General features: G+C 26.8%; 1 protein-coding gene across 1 annotated transcript in view; it reads left to right on the top strand.

Moving 5' to 3' along the window:
• The first annotated feature begins 583 nt into the window (after window positions 1-583).
• The window catches only part of LOC123262428 (monocarboxylate transporter 9), a 41,131-nt gene continuing 18,721 nt past the window's right edge, over window positions 584-22,993 (top strand). Inside the window, exon 1 of the mRNA XM_044724634.1 lies at window positions 584-1,036. Coding sequence (XP_044580569.1) covers window positions 895-1,036 — 142 coding nt within the window. The 5' untranslated portion in view covers window positions 584-894. The remainder of the gene's footprint in view (window positions 1,037-22,993) is intronic.

Below are 22,993 nucleotides of genomic sequence, written 5' to 3'. Positions count from 1 at the left end.
GCCTGATATTAAAAACCCAGAGCCTTCAGTTGAATTCAGTTGGCTGTGGGCGTCCAGTCTTCAGTCCTCACAATTAACTCAACATCTTGCAATACACAATATACAATATACAAAATACATAATCATCGATGTTCTGCGTCATCGCGCCCATGTGCATTCTTCAACAAAGAAACAAAGAAAAAAGTTATTGGGTGATTTGAGTATTTAAGAGCGGTTTATAGTTGATTTTCAAACGTGTTTTTCTCATGTATGTGGTAAAATTTCGAAAAAAAAACGCTTCGCTCTTCGATAGATAATTTAATTATCTATCGAAGAGCGAAGCGCTTTTTTGGAAAATTTTCATTTATTTATGCATAAAATTCGTTTTAAGATTCCATTTGTTGTACAAGTATGACAGAGATACTTTCGTTTGTCCAATAGAGGGCGAGAGAGAGAGGAAAAATATATTTTCATTGTGTTTAAAAGTTTTTTAAAAATAACATATTTTCATGGTTTTAAATGACTAATATTTTTATTTTTAGTTACTTACTGTTGACAATTATTGAGTTTGGTGTATCAGTTAATAAAGATCTTATGTGCGGTCAAAAGCAATTGCGTTGCCAGAGGAGAAGAAAAAGGTGCGAGAATTGCCGGAAGTCGGAGTCTATGAACTCCGAAGAGGCCAACGACGACGATTGGACTGATAATAATTGGTTATTTATTGGTTTAGACTATTAATTTTTTTTTTTTTTATTTTATTTTATTTTATATTCTTTTTTTCCTTTGTTGGTTTTATTGTTTAAACAATTCTTTACTTGCTCAATCAAATTGTTGTTAAGAATTTGTTTTTGTGAAGTATATATATTAATCGTGATATTTTTATTTGATTTTACAAAAAATAATATAAATTAAAAAATGATCGGTGACAAAGAAGTTGACAATGGTATTAATATAAAAATTGGTAAGGATAATAACGATGGTAAAGGAAAATATCGACCTATTTCGACAAAACAACCGCGGGGGAATAATAATGGAGTTAATGGACAAGCTAAAAATGGTAAGATTTTTTTTTTACTCAATTTTTTTAACCATAAATGTTTTTAAATTTTGGTAATTGTTTAGTTTTACGGTCTACAATAATACTTCAATTGGTAAGAATACTTGAAATTTTATTTTAACATTTGTTTTTTTAAGTTAATTAAAAAAAAAAAATCGTTTTTTCTGAAAAAATAAAAAAAAATGGCATTTTCGAAATTTTTTTTTGTTTTTACATGCCTTGAAAAATAAACCACTAGAAATTGGCAGACATATGAAGACAAATTTTATTTTAAATTTTTGATCGACATAAAATTTTTTTTAACAACAAAAGCTTTATAAGTTATTAAAAAATTTACTCTTGCAAATTTTAATAATATTATATTTGTACGTGATTTTTTAATACAAAAAAAAACTAAGTTGTTAAACTGAACATTTACTGAAATTTTTCAAATTATTTCAAAGCTAATAATAAAAGAAAACAATAAAAAATTTCCAAGTGAGTTTTTTTGAATTATTATCACAATAAAGAAATAAAAAAATTTTTTTTAATTTCCAATAATAAATCAATTATTCTAAAAATTTAGAAATATAACATTTGTTATTTTTAAAATCAAAATTTTCAACAGTATATTTTATTGTGCTAAAGAAAAGATCAATGAGATTATTCCGCATGTATATTTCCGTGCGAATGTTTTATGTCTGTGTACATACCGCATTGACCATTGATTCATATACATTAGTCTGTCCTTCAGCTATACTACTCTCACGAAAATGTTAATTACTATTATTATAAATAATAAATATAATTAAAATTATCAATGATAATTGTTCTGTTTAAAAAAATTTGTTAACTTGAAATTGGTGTGCAATTAAAAGTACGATTAAATTAAAATAAATTTTTACAAAAATTTTTATAAATTCACAAAAATTTAGGACACGATATATTAATTTTAAAGTTAATGGTTTTGAAAACATTGATTTTAGTCGAAAATTTCTATTCAGGTGCCGAATATATAACTTTCAATATTAAAAAAGTGGAAAAATTATTTTTAAAACGAAGTAAGTAATCAATAACCAAAGTAACTAGGGTCAGTATCATCTTACGGTTCTGTTGAGTTTAATTGAAAGCAATATCGTTCGTATAAAAATGAAAAAACTTTCTATTGTAAAATTTTTATTTAATTTACTAAATATATCAAATTTTTGATAATTTATAATTAAAATACTCTCCACAAAACTACACAGAAAAAAAGATTTCTTGACTGGAGAATAAAATTCTTGGCTCAAGTAAATTTTCGGGTGCCCGAAGGAAGACCGAAGTTGTCTTGGCCGAAGTAAAAATTTTTCTTGAAATTCTATTCTTGGTGGAAGTAATTTTTCTTAATTCAAATTATCATAAATACTTGATACAATAAATTTTTATATTGGATCAAGATTTTGAGATACTCTAGGGAAGCAGCGCCACCTACTTCAGCTGAGAAAAAAATTTTCTCACCTTGAGAAAATTTTTCTCTTGAATATTTGATACCCATTTTAGATTATTTTAGCACGCAATTATACATATTGAATGAAAGAAAATGGTTCAATATTATTTGATCTTTCCATTTGACATGTTTGTCAATAAAAATATTAATGAAAATTTACTATCGAGATATTTAATTTTTTGGAGCAAGAGAAAAATTTTCTCAAGACAAGAAAATTTACTTCTGTCAAGAACTTAATTTTTTGGAGCAAAAGAAAAATTTTCTCAAAACAAGAAAATTTTCTTGATTCAAATAAATTGTCTTGGATCAAGATACGTATTTCTTGAAGCAAGAGAATTAATTTTGTTGGGATAAGTGAAATTTCTTGTGTCAAAAAAAATTTTTTTTTTCGCCCAAGAAAATAATTAGCAAGAAAAATATTTTCTTGGTTCAAGTGAACCATTCTTTCTGTGTACGTCCAGAGTAAAATAAATATTTTTCTTACTTTCGCGTAGTTTTTAGTAGATTTTTGCTCTCTTGGCTGAAGTTACCAAAAATTTTGCCATATTATGTTTCCGGGGGTCAATTATGTTCAGAAAATAGCATTCGTTCAAAAATATATATGAAATATAACACGGATTATTAAGATAGCGCGCGTAATTTTTGAGGAATCTTTATGAAACTCAGCACACTTTTTCTTTGGGTAGATACCTTAAGCAAGTTCAAATATGAACAAAATCAGCTGATTAGTTAAGAGAGAGCGGCCATTTGAAAATTTAAAAATAGTAAAAATCACGATTTCCGTTACTTTTTTTTTGTGAGTAACTTTTAACTAAAAATAGATACCTAAATTATAGAAATATCACTTTAAAGCTGATTTTCTGCTGTTTCTTTTGACCGACTAAACTCATACTTTGTGATGATTTTATCAAGGTTAATCATAGAAATTTCAAGAAAAATGGTACTTCAATGGCTTTATTCATCAAATAACTTCTAAATGGTAAAAGTTAACTAATTTCTGTAAAATTCATTTGAATTCTGATAAAATGAGCTTACAGTTACTTTCTTTCACTTTTTATGTTAAGGTAAAAGCCCCAATATATGATCATGTACCAGTATATGATCACTCCATGTATTTGTATACCTATATTTGTGAATATAGATATACAAATACATGGAGTGATCATATACTGGTACGCGATCATCTATTGGGGCTTTTACCTTACAATATTTTTTACACTTTTAATCATAGTTTAAAGTTGATTTTACAAAAACTCAAGAGATTCGTCTTTAAGAAATCTACTTCCATCTCGGATTCCGAATAAAATTTTCAAAATAGTTTAAACAAAACATCAAGTTTTTTTTCAAAATTTTCATCAAAACAGGTTGAAGGCAAAAGATTAAAATTTAAAAAAGGTGCCACGTTTATTGAGTAGCCAATAAAATTTTGATAAGTTTAAAAACATTTAGTTTATTTGAAAACAAGAACGATATTTTGAAAGCTTGCTGTATCAAATGCAGTTTTTTGAGTATCAAAATAATATGACCAATCGGAAGTATATGTCAGCGAATAAAAAAAATTTCTTTTTTTTATCGCTCATATGATTTGGAGAATTTTCGACTGATTTGAGTTCAATATCTAATTAGATCAAAGAATGTACGCAGTATATTGAACAATTGGTACTGATATTGAAAATGATAGTTAATACAACCATAATCTTCAATGACATGCATTGATCAGTATTATCTTATTGTTATTATTAACAATCACCATGACCGTGACTGCACTAATGGTGATCATACTAATGACGTGATGATCGTTATTTAAACCATCATAGTCATTCAACGTCAGATGACTGTATGCTAAATTCTTTTTTTACCTTGCGGTAGTGGTCGTAGTCAAGAATTACAAAGCTTGCTAAAATAAACTCATAAAATTTATTTTATTTATTAATTACATTGAAATTTTACCCAATGATTTTACTCTTTTCAATACCGTCCAATCTCTTGACAAAATAAATCTATTAATGACTTAAAGGGGTATTCTGATCTAGAAGCATGAAATTTCAGGTAATTTTTAAAGTTCCGTAAAAAAAAGGCAATCAATATTTTTACCATACATTTTTTTATAAGTTATTTATTAACATTATAAGAATACAGAAAAAAATAAAAAAAAGTAGAAAATTCAAAAAATTAGCAGCTGATGAAGTGGGGGGAGGGAGGGTCTCCAAAAATTGGCACGTGACGATACCCACGATTCTAACCCTCCTAGCAATCGAAAACAAAAAAATAAAGAAGATTATTAATCTAAAGTAATGTCGCTATGGTCGGAAGTACGGAAAAGTTTAAAAAAAAATATTCACAAAATAGCGACAGGCTGAAAAAAAATTTTTTTTACCACTTATTTTTACTTTTTCGAATTTTTTAAAAATAGTAAAAATTGAAATTTGGGGATGACCGTAGTTCCGACCATAGTGACATTACTTTAGATAAATAATCTTTTTTATTTTTTTGTTTCCGATTGTTAGGAGGGTTGGAATCGTGGGTATCGTCAAGTGCCAATTTTTTGAGACCCCCCACTTCATCAGCTGCTAATTTTATGAACTTTCAACTTTTTTTAGTTTTTTATATTTTTCTGTATTCTTATAATGTTAATAAATAACTTATAAAAAAATTGATTGTAAAAATATTGATTGCCTTTTTTTACGGCACTTTAAGATTACCTGAAATTTCATGCTTCTACACCAGAATACCCCCTTAAATAACAACTTATTTTATCTTGTTTTCAAGTTTCATACATTTACAATATTGCTTTTCGGAAATTTTTTTTTTATTTATTTCTATGTTTTTTTTTTCATTGTTATCAATCAATTTTTCTAAAACTCAATTTTTAATAAATAATCTGTACAGTGATGAATTATAATTAATATACGATACAATTATTGTTATTTTAATAAAAATTTGTATAAAAGTAAGTTGTCAATTTTAATATTGATTACTTTTATAGTTAATAAGTATTTTAATTTAAAATTGCAAATTTTTTATTATTGATTGAAATTATTTTTCATCCGTTGAAATTTATTGTTAACTATTAATCATGATATAATCATTATTTGGAAAATATCTATTACAATAATCGGCAAATTTTTATCTAAACAATAACAATTTCACCGTAAATACTAAAATTAAGGGTATGTCAAGCCTGGAATAACTTTTAAAGAAGTAAATTTATTAAAAAATCGTGGTAGTCTTTTTTTTAGAGCTTTTAATTTTTTAGAGAAAAATATATATTTCTCTTCCGTGTAAATTAATTTTAGGACAAGCTAAAAAATTCTAAGGTTTAGAAAATTCATTATTGTGTTATTTAATAGAAACATTACTATTCACAATCTCTAAATATTAATATTAATCATTCAAATTTTAATAGGATCTTTATTTTGACATCCTTTAACAAAATTTCAAGCCCTTACAAAAAAACTTCATTTTTTTTGTAGATGCTAACCTGAATAATACTTATATCCTATAATTTGGTTCATCGCTGCAGTAATTCGAACTGCAGCACTAATGAAGTTAAAAATCCGAACAAAAACAGTTTCACTGTAAAAAATCGCGCCAAGTCCACGTTCATAAGACTATTAAGAAAAAAAATTTGTTTTTTTCTTTACAAAAATATATAAAATAAAAAAATAAAAAAATCCAAGTAACCGATATGATTGTTTATGATTTTCGGAAATTAAAAAAAATTGTGTTATAAATTTAAAAATTAAAAAAAAAATTTTGGAACGTACTTGGTGTGCGTCATTGTGTATTTAAATTTTTTTAAAGTCCTAGTAAATAGATTTTACGAATTTCATTAAAAGTAAAATATTTTGCAACCGCGCACACTAAATACGTTCCAAATTTTTTTTTTTAATTTTTAAATTTGTAACAAAATTTTTTTTAATTTCCGAAAATCATAAACAATCATATCGGTTACTTGGATTTTTTTATTTTTTTATTTTATATATTTTTGTAAAGAAAAAAACAAATTTTTTTTCTTAAGGTAGTACGGTTATGAAAGCAATATTTCAAGAAATCCTCGAAACTTTGAATATAAGTCATTAAATACATAATACATATGCTGTTAAAATTTGAAGACGATTTACCACACCAAGCTCGAGATAATTGCAATTGAAAATGACATTTTTGTACATGTAACATAGGAGAAGCGTGGGAAAATGACAGTATTTTTAATTTTTTCCATCGAAAGAATTTCAAGACTTTATCAAAAACTAGTAGATTGAAGAATATGATATTTCAAACAATTAAAAAAATGAAAATTTTTACCATGTAGTTTTCGAGATTAATTAAAATCAATTTCACTTTTAGAGGATTATTTTTAGGAGAGGGGTACAAAACAGCCGCTAGTCACTGAAACCGTAGTGTGTGTGTATATGTATAGAGAATATAGTAGTGACGAGTACAGTAACGTTAAAAAATCTTAACCTACAACCTTAGCTCTGTCGATACGTATAACATGGATAGCGAGTCAAAATTTTTGATCTGGATTGTCGCGGAGGTACTACCTTAATAGTCTTATGAACGTGGACTTGGCGCGATTTTTTACAGTGAAACTGTTTTTGTTCGGATTTTAGTATTTTTTGTAATTATAATAAAAATTTACAATTGGTACCAACTTAAATCTCGCGTTGGTTGCATTTTTTATAGCAAACTATCCCCTTGAAACTACAGTTTATGTAAAAATAATTCCAGCGCACCCTGGCGGGTGTAGATGCAAGCTGTGAAATATCTTTTTTAACTGTAGTTTCCCATCTAATGAAGGATTACTATGCATTCTCGAATTATTTAGTCTGTGGCAGATCACTTTGCCCGTCGAAAAAAAGTCAGGATCGAAATTTTTGCGTTGCTATAGTTTGTGCTGATTAAATTTAATAATTTCAATTAGATTAATTGTTATAAGTGAATATAATTAATTAATAACAGTCAAATAAAGTATGAATTACTGTTATAATATACAATTTAGGAAAAAAAAGTACCGTAGAATTAAATAAAATTTTGCAACCTCAAAATACCGTTCTGCTTACAGTAAACATAGTCGGTAGTCTGGCGCTCCGTTTACAGCAGATTTGAACGGAACTTGGCGCCAGATTCTACCGAATCTGTGGATGCAACACGCTATGGTAAAACTTATACTTTTCACTGTAGTTAAAACGTTACTCCAATGTTGCGACTGAATTAGGTGTTGTCTTACGTTTTATGTGTTGCTGCGATTATCACTTATTTTCCATAATTATTTTCATTCCGTGAACTAACGAAAGTATAACCATAAGAATTGTTGCGAAAAAAAAGAAAAAAAATTTTCGACAGTAAAGTACTTTTTAATGACTGGAATTATTAATAAATTGAATAACAACAAAGATATAACGAATTACTCGAACAATTAATAATCGACGTGAAAATTACTTAATTGTGATAATCAGCCGGATAACATGAAATTCTAGAAAGAACTAAACTCTACTTTCAAATTGTTTATGAATTACAGGTAATTGAAAAATACAAATTAAAAAATTTTTATCTTCGAAACTACCGGGTTGATATTTTCGGTGTCAGCAGGTAAAATGTAAAACATGGACAATGCTATAATTCTGTTTTTTTTTTTTTTTTTTAATTTTCCTCAAACCAATAGTTCATAAGTTATTAAAAATGCTATTTTGCGCTATTTTTTTGTAATCAATGATCTAGTAATGTTAAAAATCATCAAATATCGCTCTAAAATTTGAACTGCTTATTCTTGACATAAAAATGAATATTGTTAAGAATATTTGTATAATTAGTGTAAGGCCCTTAGGGAGCTTTGGCTTCAGGGTCTAAATTTTTGAATAAATAAATAAAATAAATAAATGAATATTCTTAGCTTTATAGTACATATTTTTGCTAAAAAATTTAATTGCTTAAAACTGTCTCAAGTTTTGATTTTTTTTATGGAAATTGTAAAATTTATATGGCCCAAGAAAATTTTAAAAAAAATTCTGATTCAAGTAAATATTTTTTTGATTCAAAAGTTAAAATTAATAAAATAACTAATTAAAATTTTCTCTTTTTTTATTATTTTTTATTTGTCAAGAGATAATAATTCGAAAACTACATTATTCAATGTGTACTTTACCAATGTTTTATATCAATTAATATGTCAAACTATTAAAGCTTAAAGAGATAATGAAATTAAAAGGAAATAAATTATTATTGAATTACTTAAAAGAGTTGACTAATATATTGAAGTAAATTATATAAGTAAGTGTATAACAAGAAAATTTATTAAGTCAATTATTAAATTCTTTATAATGTACATCGAGATAGAAAAAAAAAATTATTTTTTATTATTAAGCGAATGAGATCATTTTATTTTTGTTATGATTCATTGTAATTGTTTATTATATATTTTGACGTCAAGATTATTTTTTTCTTAAAAAAATATAAATAAGAGTTTATTGCAAAATCTTCGGTTTTATTATTGATCTTATCAAAATACAAACGAGAATTCTCTAAAGATAGAAAAAACAGATAGCAGTATAGATGCTGGCGGAAATAATTTATTTATTAAGATAGATAAATTGAATCACAAGTAAGTATATTGAAGATAATAATGGGATCAGTTTACGAAGAGTACAGTCCGAAAAAAAAAAACTCAATAGGATTTCGGGCATGATTTTAAGTTGGTTAAATGTCAAAGGTAATATAAGTTCTAGGAAAACTTTTATTGAAATAAAATGTATAAACTCTCCGCTGATTAAACATGACATGAAAATTTATAAGTAAAATTAATGCCTATAATAATCTAAGATGAGATGGTATTTTCAAAATGTACCCTTTTAGCAATGAATTTTCTTCAGAAATAATTTTCTTAAAAGAATACTAAACTAATGGACATCAAGTTTGGTTGATTCATGCCAATCTTTATTAATTAGTTCTTTATTCTAAAGTTGTTTTGGAAAATTTGACTGTAAATATTGGATTGGTAATGGATATTACTCAGAAATTTAATAAAAGATTTAATTAAAAAAAAAATACATCAAATTGGATTGAAGTCGGCTGATTACTCACTAACTGTTGATATCAAAAATTTTGTTTTAAAGATTTTGACATTCACAAATTAAAGACTTTGAATTTTTTTTTATGCACAAAGTTTTCAAAATAAAAATTTTTTTTAACAGAACAAAATATTTAAAAATAATTGTAAATTATCAAAATAAAGAAAATTTACAGATGAAAAGTATTCTAATAAACAATTTTTTTTTTTTTTTTATACAATAAATAACAACATAAAAAATAAGCTTCAAGTGGAAAGTAAAATGAGTATTTTCTAAAAAAAAAAATGAACTAAAACCGGTTTTATCATAATCTTTTATCAATTATTATTCATTATTATTATGATTGGTATTGTAATATATTTGTTGATATAAAATGACATACAAGGACATATTGTTTTATTGAACATGTAAATTATATTAGGAATAACCAGTTATCAATTTTTATAGCAAAGTATTTCTTAGTTTGCGTATCTTAAAGAAAACATATGCGTAATTCATTATTCCCACTTATTTATGTATTTCTTACAAAAGTTGTGATTAAAACAACAATTTACATCAATTTATTACTTAATAAACTTTTGATAAGTTATTTATTTATTGTATCGTATTCATATTACTAATTATATTCTATCTTTTAAATTATTTTATACTTATCATTTAACTTTTCATTCGCAAATTACAATGGATGTTTTTGCTTATTTACTTTTTTCATAAACACATATAAGTATATAGATTATTTTTTATATATATCTATATATATGATGACAGAATGAGTAATGTTGGCACAAAATCTAGTTCAGAACCTATTTCCTTTATTTATAAATTTAAACTAATTTTTTTTTGGTTCTATTTATATTTTTTTTATTTGACTTTGAAATTTTTCTTTTGTATAGTAACTATATTCAGCCGCACAAAATAAAAAATAAATGTTTTTTTAACTGACGGTAGACATTGAATCGGAAATTTACAATTGATATCAATAGTAAAGTTTCTGGCACAGAATGAAACATGATTTCAGACTGCGGGTGATGCCAGCACTCGTTTCACTCATCTTGTCAACGGCAGTAGCATCTAATCTAAGATTTTCTTTCATGTTTTGCCACGCGAATGTATATTATTATTTTTCAAAATTTTTCTTCTTTGCCAAGGCATCCATATTAATTTCCCGATCTCGAGAGATATTATCAATGAAATATGATGGTTATTATTATTTTTGCTTACCACTAGCGTGAACGCGAAAAAATGCTTCATTGTCCCTTAGTAAGTTCTTGCTAATTTTTACCATGTAACCATAGCTCTTTCTCAAGGTCCGTAGATAGACTATTAGAGAAAAAATTATTAATGAGCTAGCAAATCTACAGTTACTAGCATATCTTTTGCTTAGAATTAAATATACCTTTTATGTTTTTAATAAGTTAACGAAAAATGATTTTTTTGATAAAAAATTTTTACTACTTCAGATCTCATAAATTTTTTTTCTGTGTGCAAAGTGGGCAAAATGCAAGATAGAGTTCAAATTTATGTTTAACCATGAAAAAAATGATTTTTTTGGAAAGCTTGAAAGTTAACAACGGTATTTAAATCTATCTCTACATATTTCACAAGCTCTTTGGAAAAAGACATTTTTTTTTTATTATATTTTTATCATATTCCGCCTCCCCCCCCCCTCCCTTCTGTCTTCTACATGCCATTAATTTCTTGATTATTTGATGATGTTGAGCGATCATTGTCAATAAAAATCGTGGAGATTGCATTTGGCTAACTTTCGCCAATTATCTTGCCAGTGATTTTCAACTCTCAACTAAGCTATATATTTTTCATCACAAGTAACAGAATATAGTCCAATAAGAAGACCCTCAAAAATTATAAAATTGAAATGAAATATTAAAAATTTGTCTGTTGAATTTTTCTTTAAATTTTTATATCGAGCTGAATATTTTTTTTGTGCATAAAAATAATTTTTTACATCTAATTTTATTCAAGTACATTTGAAATTTTATTGTTTAAAATGATTACCAAAGTGTAGAATTATAATTTTTTTAACAATAAAACTAACTCCGGTTTTTTTTTTTTTTAATTCTAGAATAAATTATAAAATTAAATTCAATTATAAAAATGTTGATCAGACATTCCAACACTAAATAGCGTTTTGGTACAAAAAAAAATCATGGTGGCAAATTAAGGAAAATTCCTTAACATTAAATTGCTTGAAATTAAAATATAAATTTTCTAAACAATGATTTTAACGCTAAAACAGTGTATTTTTATAAGTATTTACAAAAGTTAGATTGAAAATGACATCATCATTTTATTTTCCAAACAATTGATCAATGTTAAATCGAGTTAAATGAGACATTGTCACACAATAGACTACACTCAATTTATTTTGAAATACAATTTATCGTCCTCGCTTTCACATCATTTTTTTTATCTGTTTCTCTTCATTTAAATATTTAACTTGTTAACTTTATTACAACATTTGGAAATTCATGGAAAATTTTGAGTCACCAAATGATATTATCCGTTAGTTATTAATTATAATTATGAGGTTATAATTGAGGGTCGTTTTACTTGTATCACTGTAGAATGTTTTACAAGGGAGGGTTGGGAATTATTGTCTCTCCACTTTTTTCTCCGCAATATAATCTCTCAACCCCGTCATTATAACTCTCAACCACTTTTTTCGTCCCCACCCCCCTGCATGTCGGGATTTTTTCTTTCATGCCCGACACACATGTGCTGCGACTGTGGCCGACTTACGCGTTATAATCAGTACCTGCATTTGCATTACGGTCTTAAATAGTATGGAGATACTTCTATAATGACATTTTACCTCCATAACTATATGGGAAAACCACAGAAAACCCGACCGGTACAGAGGCTGGCAATGAAACGCACATATTCTTAGTTTATAATCATTGAAAAATATTGGTGCGCGCTGGAATCGAACCCTGGTCCCACTCTTTCGAAATGCAGGTACCGAGCCGATTAGGCTATTGCCAACCTTATTAATTATAATTAAATACATTAAAAAATTTTAGTATACTAAAGCAAGTTTATGTGAGAGAATCAATTACAAATCTATTTTGTAAATAAAAATTACATCACTACAAGTTTTCACATATTTACATCATAAAAACTGCCAAACCTTGAAAGAAATTATTTATAAGCATCTTCAGTAATTGAGCTAAAGTGATTGAACAAGAATAAAGAAAAAAAGATCTGGAATGAAAATAAAAATAAAATTATGAAAATAAATAAATAGTCTAGGAAGAGGTTCCAAACTGCCCACGTATGACGTTGTATTTTTGCTCCGTTGATTCTATTTTTTTTTTTTTTTATGAGTGGAAAATTCCTACCAGAAATCACAATGTATTATAAAATATAAACATACCGATTATTGATATCCTTTCATCCCGAGATTTATTTATTGATGATCGTACATTTTTATACAATTTTTATAATCTGAAGAATTAAAAATAAAATTAATCGTTGTAAAAATTATAAAATATTCATTCATAAAAAAACAAAGTTTATTCAAGTTGAAATAGCTCATGAGTGAAAAATTCTTAAACTATTTTCGTTAGACAAGCGCTCTTAAAAAAAAATTTTTTTTTCATCCCTGTACATTCTATTTTTTTCACATAATAAATCAAATGTAAGAAATTAGCAATATTATATATTTACAATCAATTTAATAATTGGTAATTTTGAAGTAATGAGTGCCAATAATTGGCACATAAAATTTGAGGTGCGTTATATTGACAGTAAGTCTAGACAGGGCCATAATTTTTTGACAAAAAGTTTTTGTATTTATTTTGAAAATATTAAAAATAATTTGAATCATAAGTATTAAATTAATATTAATTTTCATGATTTTTGAGCGAATCAATGATTTTTGGTTATTATTTATTATAGTTTATGATATAATGATAAATAGGAATTTTATCAACTGGAACTTGAAAAAAAATCTGAATATTTCAAAATTTTATCAATTGTTCTCATCGTTAATTTATTTGAATAGTGTTCATATATCTTATCTCTTATCGCCATAACTTACAAAATAAATTCTTGGGATATATATATCTTATCATTATCACCAATAACTCATTTATTTATTGATTCAAAAATCTGATTAAGCAATAAATTTTTTAAAAGTATTTTTTTGAGCAACTTTCAACTGCTGACCAATTAATTCCCGAAATCTCATTAACTTACAAATAAAATACGAAGAGCTGCTAGATATAAATGTCGCAAACTTGAAAACAATCGATTGATTTTTGGAGAATCAAGGAATAAAATTTTATTTTTTCACTGTGTTTACTAAAAGTGTGTCAATACTTTTAAAATCTTGTTTTCTTTACACTCATAAAAAATTTGAAACTGCTCTTTTTCAGGTTTTTTTTTTTAAAGTATCTTATAATGTCTTGTAGATAGAACGCGCGAAGGCTATATATAAATGTAACCTTCGTGGTAGAACGGAATTAATAATTTTTAGTAGCTCCCACTTGAACTCTTTCTTATTATTATTTCTTTATTGTATGATTGTGATTTAATCAATATTCAATAATAATTCACAATTTTTCGTTTTTTTTTCTCACCCGATTACTTTTAGTGAGAAAAAAAATACTTCGATTCCCGGGTGAAAAATGTTTTCATTAAATTTTATAAAATTATATTAATTAGATCATTGCTTCTGTTGCAATGTAAGAATTGCTAAGTTTCATAAAAATTTTTAAAACTTAATAAGTTTGTGTAAAGTTTAATAGAGTCAGTCATTTATTTTATTCAAATCTAAATAAATCAAATAAAGATTTTGTGACAATATATATATATGCCCGTGATTGGGACCATTAAGCGACGCAGTGGATCGAAGCTCAAGAAGCACCATGTCCAAGTCTAACAATCTTTTCAATAAATAAAATTACTGAAATTCGCTCTTACATATCCAGTTAGTTTACGAGTACACAATGAAAAATATTTTTGATTAAAAAACTAAAATATATATTACTGACAAAAAGTATCCGGATATGCATTTACAGAAATTGTTTCCCGATCTAAATCTCATAGAAGTATTGTGGAATAAGCAACTAAAAGTAAAAATTATTGACACTAAAAAACACGGCTGATTACTTTTTTGAAATACTTAAAATCAAGTTTATTGAATTTTTTTAAGATATATATTTCATTGATGAATCTTTTAACTAAAAAATTCATGTTTTTTTTCTTTTTTTTACCGTAAATTCTTAAATTTAATTATTTATTTCAACTGATAATTCAATCACACGGATAAACTAATTATTGACAGTCTGACAAAATCGATTAACCTAATTAGTGACGTAACGTTCTACCAATTATTAACAACCTTAATCACCAACAGCCATTAATTTACTTAACTAAATTCAAGCATTGAAATTAAATATCTATTTATTATACTGATGATTCAAATGATATTTAATATTTTCAAAATAAATACAAAAACTTTTTGTCAAAAAATTACGGGGCTATTACTTTATTATTATAAATTTAATAAACAATAAATTTATTGTAAATATCTATTGTTGATTTATTTTTATTATATTTTAATTTAGTTATATTTTACTTCTCATATTTTATATATTTATAAATTATTGAAAAATAAAAAGTAAAAAATGTAACTTTAAGCTTATTTAATATTTTATCAGAATCCAAGTGAATTTTACAGAAATTAATTAACTTTTACCATTAAGATGTTATTTGATGAAAAAAGCCATTGAAGTACCATTTTTCTTGTAATTTCTATAATTATTAACCTTTATAGAATCATCATATAAAGTATGAGTTTAGTCGGTCAAAACAAACAGCAGATAATCAGCTTTAATTAAGGTGATATTTCTATAATTTAGGTATCTATTTCCAGTAAAAAGTTATCCCCGAATAAAGTCACGGAAATCTTGATTTTTGCTATTTTTAAAATTTCAAATATAGCTACCATTTCTTAACTAATCAGCTGATTTTACTCATCTTTGAAATTGCTCAAAGTGTTTACTGAAATAAGAAGTGTGCAAAGTTTCATAAAGATCTCCTAAGAATTGCGGACGGTATTATGATGATAAAATTTTCGGTAACTTTTGCCATGCGACCAAATAAAATAGTTGGAGTTCTAAAAAAATCAAGTAAGAAAAAAAATGTAAATAGATGAAAAAAAAAGAACTAAAAAATATTTTTTTCAAAGAGCTTTCTCAACTTGAATAAACTTTGTTTTTTATTATTAAATATTTTATATCATTCACAACTAATAATTATTTTTAATTCTTTAAATTATAAAAATTATTTAAAAAAGTACGATTATCATTGGACAAATCTTGGAATAAAATAAAGTATCAATAATGGGTGCTTTGACCTTATTTATAAAATTTTGCTTTCTGCAAAGCTCTAGAAATAAGTCAATAATTTAATAATAAAGAAAAATCTGAATAAAACTGTTTTTGGAATTAATTTATAATTAATTTTAAAATTCCGTAATTTTCAAATTTTTTTTTACCAATTAAAATACTTTAAAAATAGCATATATTTACCTAATTATATATTTGTATTTCGTCCAGATTTGAATATATATAAATATAGTAACATTGAAACTAGTAAGGACCATTGCAATAAGTATCACCTTGCGTACATCCCAATATCAAGCGTTCACCTCGACCTTCAACATGACTTACATTTAAAATCGTCTATTTATATTTACATTCAATAATACAATACTATGGTTTTTTATTAAACAAAAATAATTAGTCACTGATATTTTTCTTGTATTCATTGAATTCCTCTCGACGTGAATTCTCATTGTTTGCAAACTTAAGCGTGCGATAGTCATTTCTCATGAATCTGTAAACAGTAATAAAATAATAAAATCTGTAAATTCTAACCAAAATTGTTAAATTGTCAGTTTCGCGAATTAAATTTGTTAAATATATTTATTAAAAATAACATTTATCACTATAATTAACTAAATGTCAGTAATGCCGTGTAATGAAAACTGCTCTAACAATATTAACGCTCGTATTCTTGAGCTTTATTGCAACTTTAATTTATGTAAGTGAAAATAGAAATAATTGTGAAGAGTTGATAAATAAAAAATTGTTAAACAGGGAATATAGTGAACTGATAGACAGAAAAAAAAATAAATTACACGGCAGTAAAAGTTATTCCAATAAAAAACGACAAGAAGAAGACGATAAAACTGGAGATGATCTTGATAGTTTAATAAACTCGTTAGCTCGAAGATTAGAAACGGTTAGATTTGACTCGAAATTATCACGAAAAATTAACGATAAGCTAGATAAAACGGATCAAGTCCCGTTAGTTTGTCACTGTAAGCCTGATAAAGGTGATTATTCACCACCGTATGACGATAATAACTGCATTGATCATACTTATGATTATTCATGTGATGATTTCTTTGAGAGCCAAAAAAAATCAGGTATTAATTTTGATCAAAAAAATTCAAAATAAAATTATTTACAGTATTTCATTTTTTTTTTTTTTTAGAGTGTTTAATAGGAACTTTTAAATTATTTGTCGATAAAAATACAAAGGAATTTGAGCACTTGCATCGAAAAGGTTAATTCAAAACGTTTTTATTAAAGTTTTTTTTTATTGAAAATGAAATGTTGTAGATAATTATAATAAGAAATATCGAAGTTTTGAAGACTATATCCCGAAATTTGAAAGAAACATTTAAAAATGGCTCATGTGTGCACATCATGTCTGGATTCATATTCCCGTCACCAGAGAGCCAACGAACATATTCCTGGGAATCCCGGGTACTCGGGGTTGTACTACGAGATGCTGCAAAAATTAACAAGACGGATATTTTCAAAAATATTGGACTCTAAATTTTTTTTGTACGATTTTTGTAAAAGAAATTCTCAACTTCTCTGGACATTAGAAAAGTTAGCGGTCGCTTTAATTTTGTTTTGGATTTTTTATCAACGGTTTTTTAAATATTTTACATACTTTTTGTGGAATACTTTGTATGTTTTGTGCTGTATAACTGTCAGTGGTTTATTATTTATTTTTCTGTCAAGTCAAAAAGAAAGTGACAGCATTAGAATTAAAAATTTTGATAAAAGTGGAAAAAAATTGGGTAATAAAAATTATCGTCGAATTAACTCAAAAGCGAGCGATGCTTCGCTATCAGAAATTGAGGATAGGATTAATATTAATACAAACAACAATAAATTAAAAAAAAAATTATTTGTTGATAATAAAAGAAAAATAACAAAACGACGCAAATTAAATACAATTATTAATGAACTTGATTCAGATTCTGATAATTCATGCATTGCTTTTCGTCATAATTATAAATGAATAAATAATAACGAAGGTATTTTGTTAAAATGTAAATTTTTTAAGGTCATAATTTTTGTATTAAATTATACAAAATTAAATATCAAAGTTTTATTTTTATCAATGTTATTTATGTTAATAAAGAATTTTTTTTTTAACAGAGTGACTAAATTGATAGACTGTTATCTTTTCTTATCTGAATTGTCACAGTTGATTATTGTAAAAGAATAAACACAGTCAAAATTGACATTACAAACATGTGTACTTTATGGATCTTATTTCAATAACATATTATTAAATAAAATAATGTTTAAAGTTTCTGAAGATTGTTTTACTCAATTTCTCACGAGGAAAATAACTTTATTGTGATAGCAAAAATTCACTAAATTAATCCCAAGGGTTTCGTATTCCAGCTATAAAAAATCGAAAAATTAAAACATTCATAAATTTTTTTTTTCAACGTGTTCTACTCTTCGACGATTAAAGATAATAAATAAGTTTGATTTTCAAAAAATCAAATTCCATGAAGAAACTTGGTTTCGAGATGTCTTCAAATTGAAATTTTGTCGTATGATAAACAATCCTTATGAGATCCTAGAAAACTATTCTGACTATATCCACGATGATGTCCTGATTCATGTATGTATGAATAAATGTATGTGTGTAAACTTTTATCCAAATTTGCTTCTAAACTTTTAATTAATCACTGCAATAATGTGCAATAATTAACTCTTGTTATGTGCTACTAATTTTTATTTCTTAAGAAATCAGTTTTGTATAATTTTATAAAATTTCATGAAATTTTATATTGAAAATGATTTAATAAACATTTTTTATAGATTTTAATTTAAAAGAGAAAATTTGATAAGAAAATTTCTCACCGAGTATCCACGTTAACTACGAAATTAATCAAGACTAAAACATATCGAAATTAATCAAGACTAAAACTTATACATAATCTTAGTCTCAAGTTTCTTATAAAATAAGCAATCAATTATCTTCAGTATAATAATATTATTTAAAAATAAAAGATTGCCAATTATTGCCTAAAGATAATAACAATTAATCATAAAATTTATATTAAATGTACACGGGAAAAAATTTCTGGGAAAAATTACGATACAACTATTGTAAAGCTGGACTATACTTTTATTACTATTAATTGTCAAATATTTTAAAAGAAAAAATACTATTTATTCATGAAAAAATACGATATTACTATTGTAAAAAGTAAGAGATGAAAATTTCCAGTGTTGCCTCTGTATCTATCCAATAGAACTATAGCAAATTTTACAATAGTTGAATTGGAATGTTTCTCAATTAATGTGAGTGATGGCCGTGCACAGCTCTAGACTCCGAATTTATGTAAATGTTAAAGGATGTGGGTCTTAGTTTACCTCGGATAGCGTAGAGGGAGAGTCTCTGGCTGCCAACACAGAGTTCTGGGTTCGAATCCCAGATAGCACGAAAAAGTCGGCTTCTTTTTTCGATTACTGTACAGGTACCAATTAGTCCAACCTTCTATCTCTCTCCCTCCCTAATATTTCTTTTAAAAAAACCAACTGTGAATTTTTACAATAGTTGAATTGTAAAGTTCACAAACACATATTGTATAATTTGCTCTATAGTATTCGACTTTTTAGAACTCTTGCTAGTCTTATTTGTTGGATAAAATTTACAATAGTAGATCGTAAAAATTACTAAATGAGAAGTATAGTCTACCGTTACTATTTTATTTAGTAAAAATTACAATAGTAAAATAGTAAAAACTCCTTCAATTTTCTTTCCGTGTAGATCTAGGTTATCGAAAATTAAATTTCTGATAAAATATAACATCGTCGTCAGCAAGATAATTCCTGTAAACAATACATATATTTTTCAAGTTTTTTATTATCATAAAATAAGTATTTTGAACAAATATTCGAATGGAAACCATTTTTATGATATAATTTAAATTATTTTAATCTAATTAACGAGTAGATTTATTTTATTTTTAGTATTACAAGATTAAAGATGTAAAGTAATAAGAAAATAAAAAATTTTTTAATTTATTAATATTTCAATAGATAAATTTATTGAATTACTGCAAATAAAATCAGTTTTATTGTAGAACTTTTTTTTTCAGGCAATAAGAAAAAGATCAAATATTAACTACAGTTATATAGTTAGTTAGTTACAGATTTCTAGTGTATAGGCGTGATAACGCCCCTTTACACTCCTAAGCCTTATCATTTGCTCAGTTACTGCCTTAACTCTGCCTTATCATTGCGGCTGTGGACCGACTTGTGCCTTCTGTACCGTATTCACCCTGATCCTCACCACTCGGCTATTGGAACAGTAACATGGGAAAACCACAGAGAAAACCCATGTTAGTACAGTCGGAGTTGGGTTAAGCCTACAGTGATTGATAAGAAACTCTTCTTTATCGACCACTGGAGCATTAGGCCCTTCTCCTAGTGTGCAGAGATCCCTCGCGCTAGCCAACGCCGACTAGAGTGGTCACCCATTCAAGTTGTTGCTTAAAATGGGTGATCGCTCAAGTCAGGCGTGTGCCGCCCGGCTATCTCTGCCACTTCCAGAGGCTGACAATGTAACGCACATATTTTTAAATATAATTACTGAAAAATATTGGTGCGTGCCGGGATCGAACCCGGGTCCCACTCTTTCGAAAAGCGGGCACCGCGCCGACTACACGGAGAGAATTTAGTGGTAAATACAACTATCCGAGTATTGTAAAAACAGGCTTCTTAGTATGAATGATTGCAAGAACTATCCAAATTGTTAACTGAACCATCCAGATAGTTACATTTACCATCTGGATAATAATTATTACCATCTGGCTGGTAACTTAAAGATGGTAAACTTAATCATAATATATGTTAACCGCTAAAATCATGTTGGTTGTAAATTCTACAATCATGATGGTAATTATTACCATCGCAGCTAGTAATATGATTAGTCACTATGTGACTACCGTGACTTGTGAATTATAAATAAACGAATATAAGCATATATTTTATATATTTATATATAATATATATAAGTATATAAAATATATGAAAAATTGATGTGGGTACTCAAATGAAAGGTCTCGATGAGTGTAATCTCGGGATGAGCTTATATCTTTAAAAATGTCAATAGTTAACAAGATAAAAGATCATTTCTTAATTATGAGTCTAGAAATGGAGCATTTTCGAATGCAGCCTAAATACTTATCATGATAAATTGACTATCGACGAGAATGATAAAAAACCTTGAAAAGGCGGAAATTCAAGTCAAGACCTTTGCAATGACACTGAATTTCACAAAAAAAAAAAAACCGATTTTATCATATGACTATCCTGGAGACAAAATTTTTGTTATTCTCTTAATAATATAGATATACTTTTTTCATTACTCACTCTTATGTTAAACATTAGAATGTTATTATATCAAACATTATATTATTATTATATTCTGACTCTAAAATCGAAAAAATTTAGTTTTTTATACTTCCTGTTTATTTTCTTTATGATTGCAATCATGACCCGAGTAAAAACATAAAATAGCCGCAACAGCGCCGTACGGAGTCTAAATTCCCGCAACAGCATCGCATCACAGCTGCAACAAATCTGTGATAAAATAAAAAAATTATAATTGCCGCAACACTACCGCAACACAGCTGCACTGTAATAAATATTTCTAAAATACTTCTTAAATCCCGCAACACCGCCGAAACACAGCTGCAACAAATCTGTGATGAAATAATAAAATTGTGATTGCCGCAACACTTCCGCAACATCACCGCAACACGGCTGCACTGTCCCGAGTAAAAATTAAATTATTATTTTCTACTAAAAAATAATAAATTTCGATCGACCGCCGCAATACCGCCGCAACACCGCTGAACTACCTTCGTTTGGTGGTATACATTGAAATAAAATATTTGTTGATCATTCAAATAGTTAAACTAAATTCTTTTAGTTAACTACGACTTGCAGCGCAGTTGGTAATGTTCGAGACTTTCATACGGACGACCCAGGTTCGAATACCATCGCAGTTTCATCATTATATAAAATTTTTCCAGGGTATTTCGATAGACGTGCCGCTTCTGTTCAACCCAGGGGACAAAATTAAAAATATACTTCAATAATACGACTAAAAAAAATCAATAATTTCGCGGTACTTTGGCCTGATTTAAAAATTTTTTTTCGTTTGAATATTAGGCATTTGAATAAAAGGAGATTAAACAATAGGTCTTACATTCAAATTTATGTTCAAGTTATTTATTAATTAATTATTGCGTGATAAATTAATTATGATGCCATTTTTTGTGAAATTGTAGCTATGCTTTAGCATTGGGGTACAGCAGTGTTGCAGCGGTGTTGCGGCGATGTTGTGGCGACGATTTGAATAACATCAAGCAGCGTGCAGCTGTGTTGCGGCGGTGTTGCGGTTATGCGAGTCAAGAATAAAGATTTCGTGTTGCGGCGATTTTGTCTTCCAAACGGCTGTAGTGCAGCGGTGTTGCGGCAGTGGATAAAAATTTTATTTTTTAAAAATCAATTTTTATTTTTAATCGAGGATGATTTTAACTATCTCCGATGATAAAAGTTACCATCTAGATGATAAACCGTATCATCATAATTGTGGGAATTAATATATACTGATTATACTAATTACAATCGCCGGATAGTTGCATTTATCATCTCAACTTTGTAAAAGTTAATAACCATCCTGGATAGTAGAAGCTACAAAATAGGGATGGTTACCGTTAACATAAAATTCTCTCCGTGTAAGCTATTGCCAACCTCGTAATTACAGTTATATAATATATCACTTTCGAGTAATTTTAATAACATTCGTACATTAGCAATAAGAAAAATAAATAAGTCAAGAAAATTTTCGTGAAAAGTCTACACTTAATAACGTATATGCTGTTGAAATTTTTGATTAAAAAATGATCTCAAAATTTCTTTGTAAATATTTATAATAGGGTATATATATGGTGCAGTCAATTAATCGTCTAAAAAAAAAAAAAAAAAAAAACGTTTAAAATTGAATATCTTCGGAAATATATTTCTTACCAATTTCATTCATTTTTAACCTTTCAATGTA

Source organism: Cotesia glomerata, linkage group LG4 (genome assembly GCF_020080835.1).
Source record: "Cotesia glomerata isolate CgM1 linkage group LG4, MPM_Cglom_v2.3, whole genome shotgun sequence".
NCBI lineage: Eukaryota > Metazoa > Arthropoda > Insecta > Hymenoptera > Braconidae > Cotesia > Cotesia glomerata.
This window is presented reverse-complemented; position numbering and strand designations above follow the sequence as displayed.